This window comes from Nelumbo nucifera, chromosome 3 (assembly GCF_055504915.1).
Source record: "Nelumbo nucifera cultivar China Antique chromosome 3, China Antique-T2T, whole genome shotgun sequence".
In the NCBI taxonomy this organism is placed as follows: Eukaryota; Viridiplantae; Streptophyta; class Magnoliopsida; order Proteales; family Nelumbonaceae; genus Nelumbo; species Nelumbo nucifera.
The window spans coordinates 50,297,353-50,316,591 of NC_142651.1; the positions used below are offsets into that span (position 1 = coordinate 50,297,353).

General features: G+C 44.4%; 1 protein-coding gene and 1 long non-coding RNA gene across 2 annotated transcripts in view; one reads left to right on the forward strand and one right to left on the reverse strand.

Moving 5' to 3' along the window:
• The window catches only part of LOC148801209 (uncharacterized), a 55,569-nt gene extending 42,214 nt beyond the window's left edge, over window positions 1-13,355 (forward strand). Inside the window, exon 2 of the long non-coding RNA XR_016083787.1 lies at window positions 12,949-13,355. This is a non-coding gene — a long non-coding RNA (uncharacterized LOC148801209). The remainder of the gene's footprint in view (window positions 1-12,948) is intronic.
• Window positions 13,356-15,027: 1,672 nt separating this feature from the next.
• Window positions 15,028-17,670, reverse strand: LOC104600816 (uncharacterized). Its single transcript, XM_010263946.2, has 5 exons — window positions 17,586-17,670; window positions 17,410-17,482; window positions 17,074-17,197; window positions 16,887-16,972; window positions 15,028-15,290 (listed from the first exon to the last, which is right to left on the reverse strand). The coding sequence occupies exons 2-5, from the start codon at window positions 17,476-17,478 to the stop codon at window positions 15,237-15,239; spliced, it is 333 nt and encodes a 110-aa protein (XP_010262248.1). The 5' UTR covers window positions 17,479-17,482; window positions 17,586-17,670; the 3' UTR covers window positions 15,028-15,236.
• Between the last annotated feature and the right edge of the window lie 1,569 nt (window positions 17,671-19,239).

Genomic DNA, 19,239 nt, shown 5'->3' on the forward strand with positions numbered 1-19,239 from the left:
CTCGCGAGCTACAATTGCCTCGGGGTATCTCTTCCAAGATAGCATGGGGAACCCGGAGTTCGCCTTGCGGCGGACTCCTCCCCTCGTGAGTTGTAACGTAGCGGACTGCTTCGTGGGCTCGTTACTTGGTCGCTCTGGGCTTTGGTGCTAGGCTGTCGCTCATGCTAAATCGGTGTCTACGTGTCACCGTTTCATAAGTTGGGTCAAATCATCCTTCATCAATTGCCCCCCACTCCTCGAGCTAAGAGTACCGCCTTAGTGCGAGGAGTTTATGAAGTGCGACGGACTGATTTGACCGAAATTCAAACTTGATTGACTGTCCTTATTAAATGCATTCGCGGGAATCAAGAGATTTTCTGACTTTCCTGACGTTACGGATTCCGAAAACGTGCTGAGGTGGCCTTTAACTCCGAACATCATGCGGCTGTGACTACCTTAACTACGGAAGACGTGCCGCCAATCGCCTTCAGTTTTCAGAAGGCCTGCGGTCAGGGCACCCGTGGACCGTTGGATCTGCTTTGATCTGGGCCGTCAATTTGGAAGGGTGGAGACTATAAATAGGGGACCCCCTCGGGCTCTACTTTCTCCCACGCCATTTTGCTGTCTTTGGATTCTGAGGTTGCACACTTCACCTAGTCTACCCGAGTTCCTTAGTTTGCTTCGTTCCGTCTACTCTGGTGAGTCCCAATTACTGTCAGCCATGTCTAGGTATCCATATCGCACCTATCACAGGGGCAATAGCCAGGATGATGATGCTCCCTCGAGCTCGGAGGGTGCCTGGGAGAAGATCCCGGAGGCTCGGGAGGCCTCTGGTGACATGGCGTCTACTTCTAAGGGGAGGGAGCCTGATACCTTTGGCCCTTCCTTAATGACAGCGGAGAGACTCAGGTCTCTGATCCGCTACTTTCGCCTCCCTGGGGACCTGGTTTACAGCCTCCCTACTGGTAACTCCCCTTGGGAGCACGTTCCAATGACATAGTAATCTTTCAGGAACAACTCGAGGCCGGCTTGCGTCTCCCCCTACACCCCTTGATAATGGAGGTGTTAAATCACTTCAACGTCACTATTGACCAGCTTCATCCCAATGCCATTCGAAACATGGTTGGGGCTATATCCCTGTGTCACGAGTACTGCCTTCCTTTGGACCTTGATATTTTTGTCTCTATCCTTTGTATAAAGAACATTGCTCCTGGAGTTCCTCCGGAGAGGCACTTTTATTACCTCTCTCCCCGTCGCGGCTATAAGCTCTTGTACGAGTTGCCAAATAAGATTCCCGCCTGGAAGCGGGACTACTTTGTGGTCCGTAACCCCAAGGGGTGGCCCTTTCCCACTGCTTGGAGGGGCGCTATCCAGGACCCTGGGGCCGAGCTGGACCCTAAGATTCGGAAAACGATGTTGTCCTGTGCGTCGGTAGGCTTCCTTTGCTCGGACTACTTGACCGAGGAGAAGCTCGTGCAGGCAGGCTTGATCCCGAGTAGGTCGGCCTTTTAGGTCGCGTTGTGCCTTGTGACTATTGTGCACGTGTATTTTGTTTCTTGTCGGACTAATACCTTGTGGTCTTTTGGCAGCCATCATGTCCAGTGCCAATTCACGGCGCCTTCTCTCGAGTAGTCAGAGGCGCCATGCAAAGAGGACGCGCCCCGACCGGACCCCTCCTTCAGGAAGCACTGAGTTCAGGTCTACCAAGCCGGTCCTACCCTCTCCTCCGCCCGAGGTTCCGATGCCCCCTCCTGAGGGGGCTAGTGGGATTAACCCTGGGGGAAACGAGCTCCCTCAGCCAGGGGAGGCCCCCTGTAACCCCCTTCAGCCCCGTCCTTACCCCCGGTTACCAGTGGGAAACTGGGAAGGGGTAAATGATTATCTGGTAGCTCGCCGGAGGAGTCGGAAGGCAATAATCACTAATGACGAGATCGCTAAGTGGGGAAACATAGAGCCTGGGGATCTCTCCGCATTCGCCTCTGCCCATTGCATGGTGGTAAGTGACCTTTTTCCCTTTTCCTCTCTTGTTTTGCCCTTTTCCGTTGTCTTCTGATCTTCTATTCCGTCGATAGGTGAGTTCCGCCATCCATGTCATGGCTCTCTAGACGCGCATCCACCGTGTTGACGCCCTCGACTAGCGGGCCACCAACCAGAAGCCCCAAGGCGAGCTTGACCGGATCCAGGGCGAGCTCCACCACACCCGCAAGGGGAGCGAGTCTCAGGAGATGCTCATCCATGACCAGGAGGCTCAAATCACCCGGCTTACTGAAGAGAGCGCACGTTACAGGGAGGAATCGTCGAGGATGGCGGCGGAGAGGGAGCTCCTCAGGCAGTAGGTGTGGGACTTGGAGTCCACTCTTCTGAATCGGACTCAAAACTTTGATCAGATGGTGGAGGCTGAGCGAGAGAAAGCGGTCTGGGATTTTAAAGACTCCCAGGAATTTTAGGACCGCCAGGCGGAGTATGGTTCGGGTTCGTACCGCTCAGGGTTTAAGCTCTGCCGGTGGCTGGTTCGGAAGAAGTTCTTCGGGCTCAACCTCGACGGCATTACTATGAAAGGTATGTCTCCTGAGACAGTGGACCAAGCAGATGAAGAGGAGCCTGACTCTCCAGAGGATGAGGAGGTGTATCCTTGAGGTGGCGTTTCTCTAGGCTTCTAGTGGCTTCCGGGTGCCGTAAACCCGGTCTTTCACAAGTTTTTGGTTGGGCGGTTGTGCCCTGTGATAATCAAACCTTTCCCGAGTTGTTTAGCTCGGTTAGCGCACTTGTTATTTTTCTTTTCTTCTCTTTCTTTTTTTTTTCTAACAATGAAAGTTTTTTCCTTCTTCTGAGTATGATGAACTTCCTTTATTTTTGCTAAAGCGATCTCATCATTTGAGCTATTGAAGCTACATGCCCGAAGTAGGACTCTTCGGTAGTCGTTATCCCGATTTGTCCTTTAACGTTTAAAGCCTCTATGGTATACCCCGAAGTGATTACTATGTATGCCCGAACTAAGCATTGGTTGGTTATTCCTCATTTTAACCAACGTATTGAGACGAGCTATGCTTCGTAGGGTTTAAACCCGAGCTGCTTACGCCTTTGATATTTCATACCTTGCCTTCGCCACTGAAGTGGCTAAGTCTTTCTTCACGCCGAGGTCTTTGTTAGCTCGGTGTTTTGGCCCTTGGGCTGAAGGAGTAACTCGTGGCCCACTCTCGGAGTTTGCCTATGCCATAGAGGCGACTAGGTCTTGTTGTGCCGAGGTCATATTAGCTCGGTATTCTGGCCCTTAGGCTTTGGGAGTGGCTCGTGGCCTACTCGATTCTTACAGATAATATTGCCTTAAGTTGACAATATTCCATGCTCGAGGTACTTGTTTCCCTTCGAGGGTCTTGAGCTCGTATGTTCCTTCCCCGAGCACTTGTTTCACTCGGCAAGGACCTTCCCAGTTGGACCCGAGCTTGCCAGCGCCGGGTTCAGACACCATAACTTTACGAAGGGCTAGGTCGCCAACGCGGAGGTTTCACTTCTTGACCCTGGCGTTATAGTATCGGGCTACTCTCTGCTGGTAGGCTGTGGTCCTAATGTACGCCAGGTCCCTTACTTCATCGAGTAGATCGAGGTTGGTACGTAGCTCATCTTCGTTTGTTTGATCACTATATGTTTCTAGGCGCAACGTAGGTACTTCGATCTCTACGGGAATCACTGCTTCGGTGCCGTAGGTGAGATTGAAGGGTGTTTCTCCCATGGTGGTCTTCTCCGTGGTCCGGTAGGCCCATAGGACACTGGGTAGTTCATCTGCCCACAATCCTTTAGCTCGGTCCAGCCGTGCCTTTAGTCCGCAGAGGATGGCTCTGTTCGTGACTTCTTCCTAGCCGTTTGCTTGAGGGTGCGCGACTGAAGTAAAATTCTGTTGGATCCCCATGTCTCGGCACCAGTCTTGAAATTTAATGTTCTCGAACTGCTTGCTGTTGTCGGAGATCAATACCCGAGATAATCCGAAGCGGCACACGATGTTCTTCCAAAAGAAGTTTTGGACATTTCAGGCTGTGATCGTCACGAGGGGCTCGGCTTCTACCCACTTGGTAAAATAGTCCACTGCCACTACTAGGAACTTCCTTCCACCCGTTGCTGGCAGGAATGACCCGAGTAGATCAATGCCTCACTACGCAAAGGGCCACGGGCTGGTGAGATACTTGAGGTCGGCAGCGGGTTGGTGGTGAATATTGGCATGTCTCTGGCATTTGTCACATTTTCTGATGAGCTCAATAGCGTCTGCCTTCATTGTTGGCCAATAATACCCTTGTCGGAGTGCCTTTTGGGCGAGGGCCCTGCCCCCTAAGTGCCCACCGCTCAGACCCTCATGGGTGTCGCGAAGTACGAGCTTGGCTTTGGTAGGTCGCAAACAACGTAAGTAGGAGAGCATGTAAGATCTCTGGTATAGTTGTTCGTCTATCATGACATATTTGGTTGCCTGGCGCTGCACCCTTCTAGCTGCATTGCGGTCTGTAGGGAGGGTCCCGTGTAGCAAGAAGCTCGCGAGCGGGTCAATCCAGCTCGGCTCTGCTTGAACGACGGAAGTGACCTCCTCTGCCCCCCTGAGAATGCTGGGCCGAGACAGGTCCTCTATGTACACGATCCTCATGGTGATGTCGCTGGCGCTGGCGCTCCTGGACAGGGCGTCGGCCTCAGCGTTCTTTGACCTAGGGATTTGTTTGATAAAGTGTGACTGGAAGTTGAGCAGGACCTCTCTGACTTTGGCTAAATAGGCGATCATGGTTGGCTCACGAGCTTCGTACTCGTCGGTGACCTGACTGACCACAAGCTGGGAGTCGCTATAGAAAACGATGTGTTTGGCTTTTACTTCTCTGGCTAGAGCTAGTCCAGTTATCAACGCCTCGTATTCCGCTTCATTGTTAGATGTCGCGAACTCGAAGCGTAGTGCGTACTCCAGTTTTGTGCCACTTGGGTCGTGCAAAACTATTCCGGCTCTGCTGCCCTGCTGGTTTGAGGAGACATCTACGTGAAGGATCCAGGGCTCCTCATCCCAGCTCGGGCTTGGCCGAACTAGGAGAGATGCCACACTGGTTACTACCTCACGGGGCTCGGACTCGACCGGCCTGCGAGCTTCGGGCTCACCTGAATTGGGAGCCTCGTGCTCAACCGGCCTGGGGGCTTCAGAGCTGAATGTGCATTCGGCGATGAAATCTGCTAAGGCTTGGGCCTTAATGGTAGTTCGCGGCTTGTACTGGAGATCGTACTCGCTGAGCTCAACGGCCCACTTCGTCAATCGACCAGAGACCTCGGGCTTAAGTAAGACTTGCCTCAGAGGATTGTTAGTGAGAATAATAATAGTGTGAGCCTGGAAGTATGGGCGGAGCTTCCGAGCTGCAATTACCAGTGCATATGCTAGATTTTCTATCTCCGGGTATCGCGTCTCTGCTCCCTGCAATACTTTGCTAACATAATAGATGGGTCGTTGGACCCAATCTACTTCCTTTATTAGTACCGAACCGACCACTTTGTCGTTCGCCGAGAGGTACAGTTCTAGAACATCGCCCTCCTCGGGCCGGGTTAAGATCGGCACACTAGCGAGGTATTTCTTGAGCTCGTCAAACGCGAGCTGACAGTCTTGGGTCCACTCGAACCCTTCTCCCTTGATCGCCTTAAATAACGGAAGACAGCGGTCCGCCGATTTGGACATGAAGCGGCTTAGGGCGGCTATGCAGCCATTCAACCTCTGAACCTCCTTCAACTTACGGGGTGGTCTCATGTCTAAGATGGCCTTAACCTTATCCGGGTTGGCTTCAATGCCGCGCCGGTTAACGATGTATCCTAGGAACTTACCCGAGGTCACACCGAACACACACTTGTTTGGGTTCAATCTCATATTAAACTTATGCAAAATTTCAAAAACAAAATGCAAGTCTTGTATTAATTCATGTGAGAATTGAGTTTTGACAACTGTCGTCTACATAGCATTCTACTTTTCTGCCGATTAACAGCGCAAACAATTTATTTACGAGCCTTTGAAAGGTTGCCCCTACGTTTTTCAAACCGAAGGGCATAACCTTGTAACAGTACAGGCCGAATTCCGTGATGAAGGCAGTCTTTTCTTCGTTCGCCAGGTCCATCTTGATTTGGTTATAGCCCGAATAGGCGTCCAAGAAACTTAGCAACTCATGCCCTGAGGTCGCGTCCACCAAACGGTCGATTCTGGGGAGCGGGAAGCAGTCTTTCGGGCAAGCCCAGTTCAGGTCGGTATAGTCGACGCACATGCGCCACTTGCCGTTGGCCTTCTTTACTAGAACGGGGTTGGCTACCCAGCTCGAGTAGTGGACTTCTCTTATGAAGTCCGCTGCGAGGAGCTTCTCGACTTCCTCGTCGACCGCTTTCCACCGTTCCGGGGCTAGGTTGCATTTCTTCTGTCTAACGGGCCTAACTACAGGCAGGATCAGTGTTCAGCTTGTGAGTGATGAGTTCGGGGTCTATACCGGGCATCTCTGCCGCGGACCATGCAAAAATATCTAAATTTTGAAGTAAAAAGCTTACCAGTTCGAATCGTAGGGGTTCCTGAACGGAAGCGCCAATCTGAAGCGTCCGAGCTGGGTCTACTGTTGAGGTCGGGACCGCGACTGTTTCTTCCATGGGCACGGCTCGCTCTTCGCCTTGCTTCGTGGGTCGTTCCAGTTCGAGGTCATCGGCCACCTTGGTTTTCCCCTTCAGGGCAGCAACGTAGCACTTGCGGGACTCGAGCTGGTCGCCCCGCACTACTCCCACACCGAAGTCCGTTGGGAACTTCATAGCCAAGTGGTACGTGGAGACCACCGCCAGTAGGACATGGGTGATTGGTCGACCTATTATGGCATTGTAGGGGGAGGGGGTCGCTACCACCAGGAAGTTGTGTTCAAATCTGACCACACAAGGCCATGTGTCGATCTCTATAGGTACTATTACTTTCCCAAGGGGGCGCACTTCCTCTCCGCTGAAGCCCACTAAAGGGGTGTCTGTAGGCTTCAGGTCATTTTTCTGCAATTGAAGCTGGTCGAACGCAGCTTTGAAAAGGATGTCGGCTGAGCTGCCTAAGTCCACAAGTACGCGCCTGACCTCGAAGTCGTTGATTCTTAGCTTTATTACGAGCGCATCATCATGGGGGTAGTGGACCCCTCGTGCATCGTCTTCTGTGAAGAAAATCGGGTCTCCCGTCTTCGGCCACTTTGGGGGGTTCTGCTCTTCCCGGGTGGCCTCACGAACGGACGTCCGAGCTGCGACAGAAGCGCAACCCGCAACGATCGAACCCCCCACTATCATGTGGATGGTCCCCCGAACTGGCCTCTCCTCTGGAGGCTGCCTCTGCGATTGTTCGGCCGGCCTGCTGCTGGACTCGGGGGCATCTTTACCGTGCTCCCCTTGCCGACCTGCTCTATTATTATTTTGTACAAAGTTTATCAAATATCCACGATGGATGAGCTTCTCTATCTCATCGCGGAGGTTTTTACAACTCTTGGTACTGTGACCATGATCTTTGTGAAAACTGCAATACAGACTCTTATTTCTTTCATTGGGATTCCCCCTCAGACGGGGTGGCCACTTCACGTACGGGGCATCCTTGATCGCCATCAGGATTTTGGCCCGCTTCGTGTTCAGTGGGGTGTAATCAGCTCGGTCCGGTGTAGGAGCTCGGAACAATTGACCCGGCTTTGCCCCCCGAACTGTTTCCTTTTTTTCTTTGGGTGTCCCCTTGACTGGAAGGCTCTCCTTCTCTCTTTCTTTTTTTCGGGTGCGCCCTCGCCCTTCTGGTTGATCTCCTCTTCGGTGGCTATGAACTTATCCACAAGCTTTAGAAACTCGGTTATGGTCGCGAGTTGGTTGACGACCATGTGCCACTTGAACTCTTTGTGCGTCGCGCCCTTCATGGCTGCTACAAGGCGTACGGCGGGGTCCAGGCGCGGTATCTGCATACAAGCGTCGTTGAACCGCTTGACATAGCTCCGGATGGACTCTCCCTCTCTTTGTACTATGTTGAAGATGCTTTCTTCAGTTCATGGGCACCGTTTGCTAGTGACAAAGTGGGACGTGAAGGCTTGTACGAACTGCACCCAACTTCTTATCAATCCGGGTGCCAAGTTTCGGTACCACGTGCGGGCTGCTCCCTTGAAAGTAGTGGAGAAGGTCACGCACATGCACGACTCACTGGCTTGCGACAGGTGCATCTGTGACTGAAAGGCATCTACATGATCATTCGGGTCGAACAACCCGTCATACTTGTCAAGAGGGGGGAGCTTGAAATCCTTGGGCATCGGGACTGCTAGGAGTTTGGAAGACAGGGGGGACGGAACTGAGAGGACAGGAGCTTTGGCTTTGGCCGAGCTTACCTCTTCCTTGCCCATGAGCTCGGGCAAATCGCGGGTGACAGATTGGCGAGCTCGGCGGCGGTGCCTCTGCTTCTTGATGGGCTCAGCGTTCGTGCTACTCACCTCTGCGCTGTCCAGAATGGTTTGCGCAGGGAGTAGCCCGGTCTACTGGTGACGGCTGTGGACAGAAGGGTCCTGCTTGGAGTCTGTTGCCAGGATCTCGAACCGGTTTTCAAGGATCGGGGTTCCAAACTTCGATTGTCGAGGTGACGTAGACCTGCCCAGCCGAGGCCCTCCCGACCTATCCGCCCACGGCGAGATCGGGGTAGCTGGTCTCTCCCGTTTGTAGTGGGGGGAGGCCTGGTTTTTTGGGAGATTTTGGGGGGCCTCTCCTCGGCCGGAGTGCTCGCTCTGGCGGCGAGACTTGGCTTGCTGCGAGGCTGGGCACTGAGGCGGGAGTTGAGGTTGCTGAAGCTGAGGTTGGGGCAGCTGGGGGAACTGTTGCTGATACTGATACTGGGAGACCTGGTGCAGTACGTGCTGTTGATAGAGCTGAAGTTGTTGGAACTATTGCATTTGAGCCTGCATGGCCCTCATGCACTGCATCAGGTCCTCCAGCTGGTTCGGGCTGGCCGCTGGGGGCACAACCGAAGGTTCGGTGAACATCGTTCCGACTGTAGCAAGGAGTGGGGCAATGACAGGTGCCATTTTGAGGGACGTTCAAGTTGGGGATTCCGTCCACCGAGAGGGGGACGGTGAACTGTCCGATACAGACAATAGGAAGCTGGGGTCGTTCCCTGGAGTTATCCATTTCCGTGCTTCATCCGATGTTGCTAGAGGAAGCCATGAGCGTTGGATTGTTTCGAGGAGGGAAAGAACTGAAAGAGTTTAGAGAGAAAGGCTTTTTGAAATGTTTCCCACAGACGGCGCCAAATGATGTAGCACAATCTGGTCACTCCTAATTGGCGCTTGCGTGGCTCCTGAGATGTACCTGAAACGAGAGGAAAGAGGAAGAACTCCCGAGGGGTTTCCCAACGGGAACACTCCGATGCTTAAGTTAGTACTGTGTGCAAGAAGCGAAAGGAGAACGAAGGCTAAGAGTGAGGATGGTGTGTTATCACTATGTTCAGGAGGTCGAAGATTTTTGAAGTCGTTTCCCTTCTATCCTGAGGGCTTTTATAGGGACACTCACATTAGGTCGGGCATAACCGCCCCTGGGCTCCTGCCACAGCCGTTACCTGCCAGGGCTGCACAGGTGGCCGTTGTGGTGTACACTTCGCCCGGGTGAGTGACACGTTTCTAAAGTGGCAGGCACGCCTTTGCCTGTTGAGAGACGTGGATGCAGATTGTCGGAAGGACTGGGACTGCGCCGTCAGTTGAGGATATGGCACAGTCTGACCGGTACGGTCTGCCAGTCGGAAGCTTCCTGGAGGGCGCTAGCGTGGCTCATTCGCGAGCTATCTCGTAGCGAGCTTGGGATACTCCAGGATTACCTTAGTGGAATTGGTCCTCGGAATGACTTCTGTTAGGGAGCTCGGGCGAGCTAATAACTTTAGCTCGCGAGCTACAGTTGCCTCGGGGTATCTCTTCCAAGATAGCACGGGGAACCCGGAGTTCGCCTTGCGGCAAACTCCTCCCCTCGTGAGTTGTAACGTAGCGGACTACTTCGTGGGCCCGTTACTTGGTCGCTCCGGGCTTCAGTGCTAGGCTGTCGCTCATGCTAAATCGGTGCCTACGTGTCACCATTTCATAAGTTGGGTCAAATCATCCTTCATCAATATCCTCCCTCTAGCATCAGTACGAATGGAAGGTCTACATCAAGAAGCACCATCTGATTCCCTTTCATCAGATTTGTATCATCTTCTTGTATCTTTGATAAGACTTCATTTCTCAAAACCATCTTCCTATGAAAATTAAACTATTTGTATTATTTGTTTTGCCCTATTGTCTCTTTTACATTCTAGTTTTTTCCTTCTTCAATCAAATAAGGTTATAGACAACTCTATAACAAGATACTAATCCATGGTTGAATATTTTAGAACAAAATGACTAAAGAACAGTTGTTAAATTTCACGATATTCAAATTATTTGAAAAGATTAATTGAAAATCTAATCATGTGGCATTTGGGGAAAATTGCAAATTAATAGGTTATTTTATATAGGAGAAATTTTCTCATAGAAAGAAAGGGGCAGTTTCAATAAACTTGCCCAAGGGTGAATAAAAAAATGGTTCTCCATCTAAAACCACTTTAAAAGAGAGTTGCAAAGATAAAATTTTGAAGAGTTGAACGATAGATAAAAGGTTCATGTGTATCTGGGTAAAAAAAGATATGAAAATGCCAACAAATTTCATCAGTCGTGATTTTTAATACAATTAAGAAGAAATTAATCTAGAAAACATGAAATGTTCATTAGACTATACGAAGAGAAGAGAGAAATTTTACTTAATGCTTATAAATGGTAGTGAAGGTGAATCAACAAAAAAATCCTACTAGCTAACTTCCAAAACATACTAAAAAAATAAAAAGAAAGCAACTTGCTTTTTTCATCAAATAAAAAATAATATGTAGATAGAAATAAACAAGAGAGTAGACATGAATAAAAGAGTAAATTGTGGGGTGGGATCTAATGTGATCCTTGGTATTTTTTACATTCTTCGTTAATTAAATGCCAAATTACATGTATGCTCCCCATAAAGCGGTAGCAATATAAGACATTAAAATAAGTAACATACAAGAAACCTAAGGCCCAATAAGAAAGAACTAGGGGCCCAAATAAGAAAGGATTATAACAATTTATAAACCAAACCCATAAACAAATAAAACAACTATAATTCAAGCCTGTCAACATTACCCCTTAAGTTGGAACTAGATGTCCATCATTCCCAACTTATCAAGAGCACTCTGTAGATTAAGTTGAGGTACTCCATTGATAATGATCTCTACTAATTGTCAATCAATCTTCACATAAGGGAGACATTCATCTCCAATCATCACTCTCTCCCTAACAAAGTGATGTTCTACCTCAGTGTGTTTGATACAATTGTGCTAAATTATATTATGTGTTATTTTAATTATTGTCTTGTTATTACAAAAAGGTACCAAAGGCTTCTCCTAAGTAATTCTTAACTCACCAAGTAAAAAACTACAACTATAGTGTACAAATAATCTATGCCATAGGTCTATACTCAGCCTTTGCACTAGAATGAGCAATAACAAATTGCTTCTTTCGTTTTCAAGATGCTTATTTACTACCACAAAGATCATGCAAACCAAACGTCGACCTCCTACCATAAATAGAACTAGCTTAATTTACATTAGCTAACACTTCAATCCTTATCTTATCATTCTTGCAAAGGAAAATACCTTTAACAGGGAAAGCCTCCAAATTTTCCAAAATACGATATATTGCTGCCAAATGTGTAGTACCAAGTGCTTGCATCTATTGCAACTGAGGATCATTGTGACCTGAATTACCAAGATGTAGATGATAATAATACAGTATTTGCACTATTACCATGGTTATTCCTAAATATAAGGTTGTGATTTATGATCCTACTATAATAGCTTGGAAATTGGGAATGTTTGATTTAATATTCACCATACTTGCAGGTAATTGTGGACATATGCTTTTTAGTGACAACTCGCCCACTTTATAAATCCCCAAAACACATTATATATTTTATAATTTATTAACTTTTGTCTATATTCATCAAGAACCAATGCTTATACATATCTTTTATCTATATTTATTTCAAAAGAAACTCTAAGATTCCATTATGATAAGGCTTTCATGTAATTAGGTCTTCACAGTTGGAATACACAATTTCATCAACTGGAACAAAATATAGTTAAATAAGTAAATTGATAAAATATCAAGAACTTTAACTATATGCTATTAACCTAGACATGTCATAAATGTTAGGCAAACGATAAAACTATTGTGCCAAAACTTTGGCATGACTACAACCCAAAATCTAGTATGAAGAGAAGCTCCCATGTCATTTGGGAATCTACATTATTTTACAACAGAGAATCAAGACATCATAAACGGGGCTTTAAGGTGAAAATCCTAACTCTGATTTACACCATTGGACAAAACTAATAGAGGAGCTAAAGGTCCTCTTTCTGTTGGTGATTTACATAGAAAAATCAAGGAAATTGAGATGTCTTTAGGTTTATTATAGGATTGGTGAGAGAGGGGCTAAATGCATATATCTAACAACCTCACCAATCATCCCATCCATACAACTGATAATTCTTACTGTTTTTTTTTTTATATAAATTAGTTTGTTTCTCAACTTACTTCCCTTCTCTGCTTATTAGACCTCCCTTCTAGAGATCCCTCATTTTTTAAATCTTTTTATTTTGTTTTCTCAGTAATTCCTCTTGAAAAGGCAATGGTCACATGGGAATTCTTAATTATAATTATTCTAACTAAAATTTAACAAAAGTAATATAGGGACAAAAGGGGTAACAAAGTAAAGAAAGAAACAAAAAGGACTTGGGCATGTTAGGCACAATTTCAAGTAACATTCACTTGAATAGAATGCTAAGATTGTATAAAAGCAACTGATACTTTCGCAGAGTTATTACTTTGACTCTTCCATGTTCTAATTTTTTTCTATCTATAGGTTACTTGGGGGCAAACAAAACCATGCAAGGATATGATGGAGACGAATTGAGGACATGGATTTGGGAATGGGTGGAGGTGGTGGTTTCAGCCCTTTTTGTGGTTGGTGATAGCATTTTACTTTCCACGGATATGGTGTATTCCATTTTTGAAATTTTTATTGTTAAGAGGGAGCAATGAACCTACTATACTAACTACAAATAGGTATAGTTGATTGCACTTTGTATGGTGTAGTTTGGTTTTCTCTTATCTAATTTTAATTTGTTTAGTTTTATTTTTGCCTAAGGGCAACATTTAATTTATCCTAATAATGTTTCTAATGACATAAACCATTCAATTTATGTATATGCATAACAAAATAATATCTGTATCAGTACAATGAAAATAACAATTCATACTGTTCAGGGCTCCACTATTTTGGCAACATGAATACATAAAAGATAACCATTTGATACTTCAATGTGAAATTAGACGATGAGAATTATTTTCATTGTTATTTATTTTTGTAAGACGTCATGTGCCATTTTGTAGCTTGAAATTTTGAATTTTGGTTAGTTGTTGATACCAAAATACTTACTAGAATTTCGCTTAACCATGCTGACATATTGGCTTGAAATAGAGAAATCTTGTCTCAACTTTTTATTAACAGTAATTTTACTAATTTGTGAATTCATTGTTATTTATGCATTACTGATAATAATAAGTGTTTTAAAAACCAATTCAAAGGCTGAGCCACTTGTGCCTTTAGGTTGAGGACCAACAGTTCAACCGTGGATCAAATTGGTTACACAATGATACATTAGCAACATGTATAATCAGTTGCCCTATATATCATAAGGTCCCTTTTTTCTCAATTTCCCTTAACAATGTCCGTGCATCACATGAGTCCTGACTAGTAAATAAATAAAATAATATCAACAAACAACAAAGTTTTCAATTATTTAATTAAGATATTTTAAAAACACGAAATTCAAATTATTATTAAATTCACCTAATACCAAGGTTCTAAATATTGATACACTGATAGGGGCATATCGGACAATATCAGTATTGTTTCTTTTTTCAAATCTGGTTCAGGGGGAAAGTTTAAAGTTCCTCCACCCCTTGAACCAGTCAAAACACCGATACACTCTGTAGGGACATATCAGGGTGCTCCTGATACGTAATGATTTTTTGAACCTTGCCTAATACACTAAGTTCATATTCTTTCCAACAATATGTAGATCGGAGAGGGTCGAATTTAACCTAATACCATGCCCTCCTACCCATACCCTTTTCAAGTTCTAGAATCCTTAAATCCATCCTCACCCCAAAATCCATCCTTCAAGAAAAATAACCAAAAACCATAGGGACATATAGCCAACGGATAGGGTAAAATTTGCCATCCCTATGAATACTTTGAACTTGGGTTTTTTTTAACCCTAAGGCAAATTCATGGTAACTACTGAAAAGACTTTTCAGATTTAATTACCTTTAATAGGGAGAAGGCAAAATATAAGTTATCAACACATCGAGGGTACCACAGATGAATTACTTCAGACCCTGTTATTGGAGATTAGCCATTAGATGAGCTACTTGAATTCTGGTTATTGGTGAGAATTGTAATTGAGAACGGTGGGTATAGGTTAGGTACAACCCACTTGACTTTATGTAAATAGATAGATAGGATGAATGATCAGAAACTCGACTGCCACCCCAAATCAATATAATGCTCCTAACTTGCCTTACCTCACGAATACGAGCACAACTGATTTATGATGGATCAACTTGTTGAACCGAGCACATCTTATCCACGTCAGTAATAAAAGACATGGGTCCCGCACCTTTCATAATGGGCCCATGAATTTATAACAGCTGAGAACGGCCATCGCGTTCAGTTTCAGCTAATCCGAATTCATTTTTTCCTAACCCAAACCCCAGAGGATTCTCCCGTTCCTGGTTCAAAGTATCGACACGAGTTAGTGTATTAGACATGCCAGATATGGGCATATGGCATGTGCTGTAAATGCAAAACTTCGAATTTCTTTGCTCAAAATTTTCCACGTTCTTTTAAGCCACAAGAATATATAGGATATGCATATGCAAGATAACAACTTTCTATTAAGCCATTTGCCTCTCAAAAAACAGAAGTTGTAGCAACCTAGCAGGTTATCTCACTTGGCAGATGGAAAATGAAGATCATAAAAATCTAAATGCCATGAAATGCGCCGCAACGGCAAAATGAAGAAAATGAAAAAAGAATTAAATGGCTAAAAACTATGCTAACAAAAATTCATCTCCAAAGAAGCTTTAGTCAAATAAGCTAAAACCCATGTCATCATCACTTTCTTCCTTGGGCTCCTCCTGATAAAAGCATAAAAGGCATATGTCAGAAGAAATGTGCAACAATTCATGTCCAAAAGATAGTGTTCAAGTAAAACTTCATATAAAATTCTGAAAGTTCACTATTCAACATTGATACCATCAACTGAACCCAATTATATTACTACACATGTAGACTCATTGCACAATAAACAGCATGATTCAAGTACTTTGATCTATTTGTTGTAGGATTTCACCGAGTAGTTACAGAAAAAAATTATCAGCACCCAGAAAAAATTAAGGGTCAGTTTGGTTCACAGGAAATAGGGAGTCTGGAATCAGAATTGGAATGAGCCATTTCCAATTCCAACTGTTTAGGTGTCCCCATTCCCATTCCTGGCGGAATGGTCATTCCCTCCCCCCCTCTTAGGGATGAAATCCTATTCAAGCTGATTCTAATTCCCATTCAGATTCATGTCAGGAATAGACCATTGCAATTCAGATTCCAATTCCAACTGCAACCAAACAGACCCCAAGTATTTGAAGGGTGAAATCCTCTAATTTGTAGTAGTTCAATAAGTCTTGGGTAATTGTTTCTTGAAGGGTGAAATCATCCCCAGTTTTATTTTCAGTTTTTCCTTTCTAAATTTTACATGGGACCAGTCATACCTTCACCAAGCCAATCCACTTCCCACAAACTGTTTCCACATCTCTACCCACAGAATACCAGACATATATTGGTAACATCTCCATGAATCACATAGGAGATATTCCCAATGTGCAGCTGCAACATCCTGTTGGTAGGGATGTGGGAACAGTGTGGTAACATCTCCATGAATGACGGGAGATATTCTCAATGTGCAGCTGCAATGTTCGGTAGAGATGTGGGTAACAGATCCTGGTCCCTGAAAATAACCAAAACCTGAAACACTCTATTTTTGCACATTGTAGTGTTAGCCAAAGCAATATGCTACACCCCAGTACATTGGGGTTTTTTTGAACCTTGATGCAAGTATTTATGATTAAAGAGTATTGGAGATGCTAAATTTTCCAAAGCTACAGGCCTGTTATTGGAAAGGAAAGGAAAGACATTGAAAAACCCAAAATCAGATTTTTTTATTGAACATTTTCCTGCCAAACTAAATCTATTATTGTTACCAACCAAAATGAACATCACATAAAACTAAGTGACTGCTGAAAAGAAATTAAAAAAAGTGATGAATTACTAGTTATATAGCCATATTCAAAAACAGTGAGGCAAAATCCCAGTCACCTGCTGCATTTGTTTCTTCATTAAATGGTTGCAAACTTTTTCAGACTGAAATATTTGAACTACAACTTCCATATCTTTTACAGTGAAAGCTATATTTTCCATCCCTTTGAACTTGTTTGAAAGAAAAACAAAACCCTCATTTTCAAAAATGAAGCGGTTCAAAATTGTCAAAAGGGTAAAAATACAGATCAAATATTTCATCCTGAAAAACTTTCCACCTATTATATACAACCTGAAGAACCAGCATTCCTTTTGGAGTAAGGCCTCAATGAAACGTTCCAAATACAGTAGTAATATTACTGTTAGCAAATCTTAACATCATAGACAAAAATGTAGCAAATGCCTTTGTTAACCAGGTAATTTACCTTCTTTTCTTCAGAAGCAGGAGCAGCAGCTGTTGGAGCACCTGCACCAGATGCTGGAGCAGCAACTGCAGCTGGTGCACCACCACCTTCAAACAACACAAATTCCATAAAATAAATTTTATCTAAGCGGGAAGAAAAATAAAAGAATTGAAAGCATCTAACCCATGTCCAGTAAATTGTTGCGTACCAGACCCAACATTCACGATAAGGTCCTCAATGCTTCTCTTCTCAAAGAGCTTTGAAAACAAACCCGGCCAGTAAGAGTCGATTTTCACATTTGCTGCTTTGACCAGAGCAGCAATCTTCTCAGCCTGTCGAGTGGTTCAAGAAAATTGAACTTGAGCACATTGACGAATTAACATAATCATGTAGCTGTAATAGATTAACACAAGGGTGGTTTTAAGCAATGTAACTAATGTAATGGTGGTTTTAAGCAATGGTGGTTTTAAGCACGCGAAGATCAATCACAAGATAACAGTAAACACTACAATGGTGGTTTTAAGCAAAACGGGTTGATGGATACCGTGATGGAGATGCCATCATCGAAGAGAATGAGAGAAGCGTACGAGCAAGCAAGCTCTCCGGTCGACATTTATCTGTAAACGAAAGCAAACTAGAAATAATTAAATGGGAAAATTTAAAGATAAAAAATTCGCTAATGATTGAAAATAGGGAATAAAATGGCCGGAACTTCACCACCTGCAAATAGATCCGGGGAAGAGATAACAGAGGGAGAAGATGGGAGGTTTAGGGCAAATCGTCTGTTCCTCAACTAAAACCCTAACTTCTGCTCTTAAATAGGAGCAGAGAAGATTATAATACCATAAATGCCCCTCCGTCACTCAATTCATGGAGAAGTCCATGAAATCGTTGTACACGTATCTACAGCCGTACATTGGAAACATCTCTTGTACTATTAACCGAGGATGCTCCCAATGCACGGCTGTGATGTTTGTGCACACGGATGTGGCCAGAGTTTCGTAGTCAACATATGGGCGTTCTACGTACATGGATGGACCACATTGATTGAAACTGGTTCGATCATGGATGGATGACATCACTTAGAACCGAAGTGGCTCCACAAAGGGTTTATAACGTTTGGAGGGTGTTTGGTATGCTTCCGTTTATTTAATAAACAACTGGGAACCCGTGCGATTTACGGGATTTTATTAATCGAAAGTTAAACAATAGAAATGGTCATTTATTAAAATACCTTTTATAGTTCCATGGATTTACTAAAATCTATCATATACTTAGTACTTCACTAAAATACTATTTATAATTTGCAATAGATAGGGTTGTTCATAACAAGATCTAAACCGACCAATTCGGTCCAATCCAACCCGAGTTGGTCGGTTTTTCTTCAGCACCGGTCGGTTTCAGGTTACAAAAAAACATAAACCAATGGTTCGGTTCAGTTACGGTTTTCATGTGTGAAAACCGAAACCAAACCGACTTAGATATATATTATATATATAATATATTTCAGAATATATATATATATATATATATTTCAGCTTTATTTCAGAAATATACATATTATATATAAAATTTTTGATATATAAAATATCAGTTTTAATCCATCAAATTATTTTTAATTTCCAGGCATCCAACCTTTGCTTTCTTAGACTTGAATCCTTTACCGTTCACACCGAAAGAATCATTCACAAAACCGACCCAAAACCGATCCAAACCGATTCAAACCGACCAGGTCGGTTTTACTTAGTACTGGGTCGATTTTGGTTTCATTTCTAGGTAAACCGACTAGGTCGGTTCAGTTGGAAAAACGCCAGTAAACCGACCCAACCCGACCCGTGAACAGCCCTAGCAATAGATTTAATCAATCTTCCATTAAAATGACAATGTTGATCCTAACGTTCATTTAAATAAATTTAATCAAAAGAAAATAAAAATAAAAATACCATTTTTGCCCTTAATAAGACACGGGCAACCACTCTATTGGCTATGTTTAGTCAATTTTGTTTTCTATACAAAAAAGTGTTAAGGGTATTTTTGGAATAAAAAATCATGGGTCTAGTGGCAAAACAAACACTCATTAATGAAAGGTTGATTAAGTAAATAAGTTGTAAAATTATTGGGATGATTTAGTAAAATGAAAAATTTAAGGTAGGTTTACGTAAATATGTAAAACTATAAGGTGTGAAGGAATGGCAACAAGGCGGGTTCGGGGTGGGGGTCATATTCCCCGACCCCGATTCTAAAATTAATCCCCACCCCAGATCCCCGACGGGGATGGGTTCCCCGTAGGGACCCGAATCCCCAAAATGTTTTCGAATAATAGTATTTTTCTAATCCTCGTCCCCGCCCCGCCCCCGCCAAAACAATCCCCATC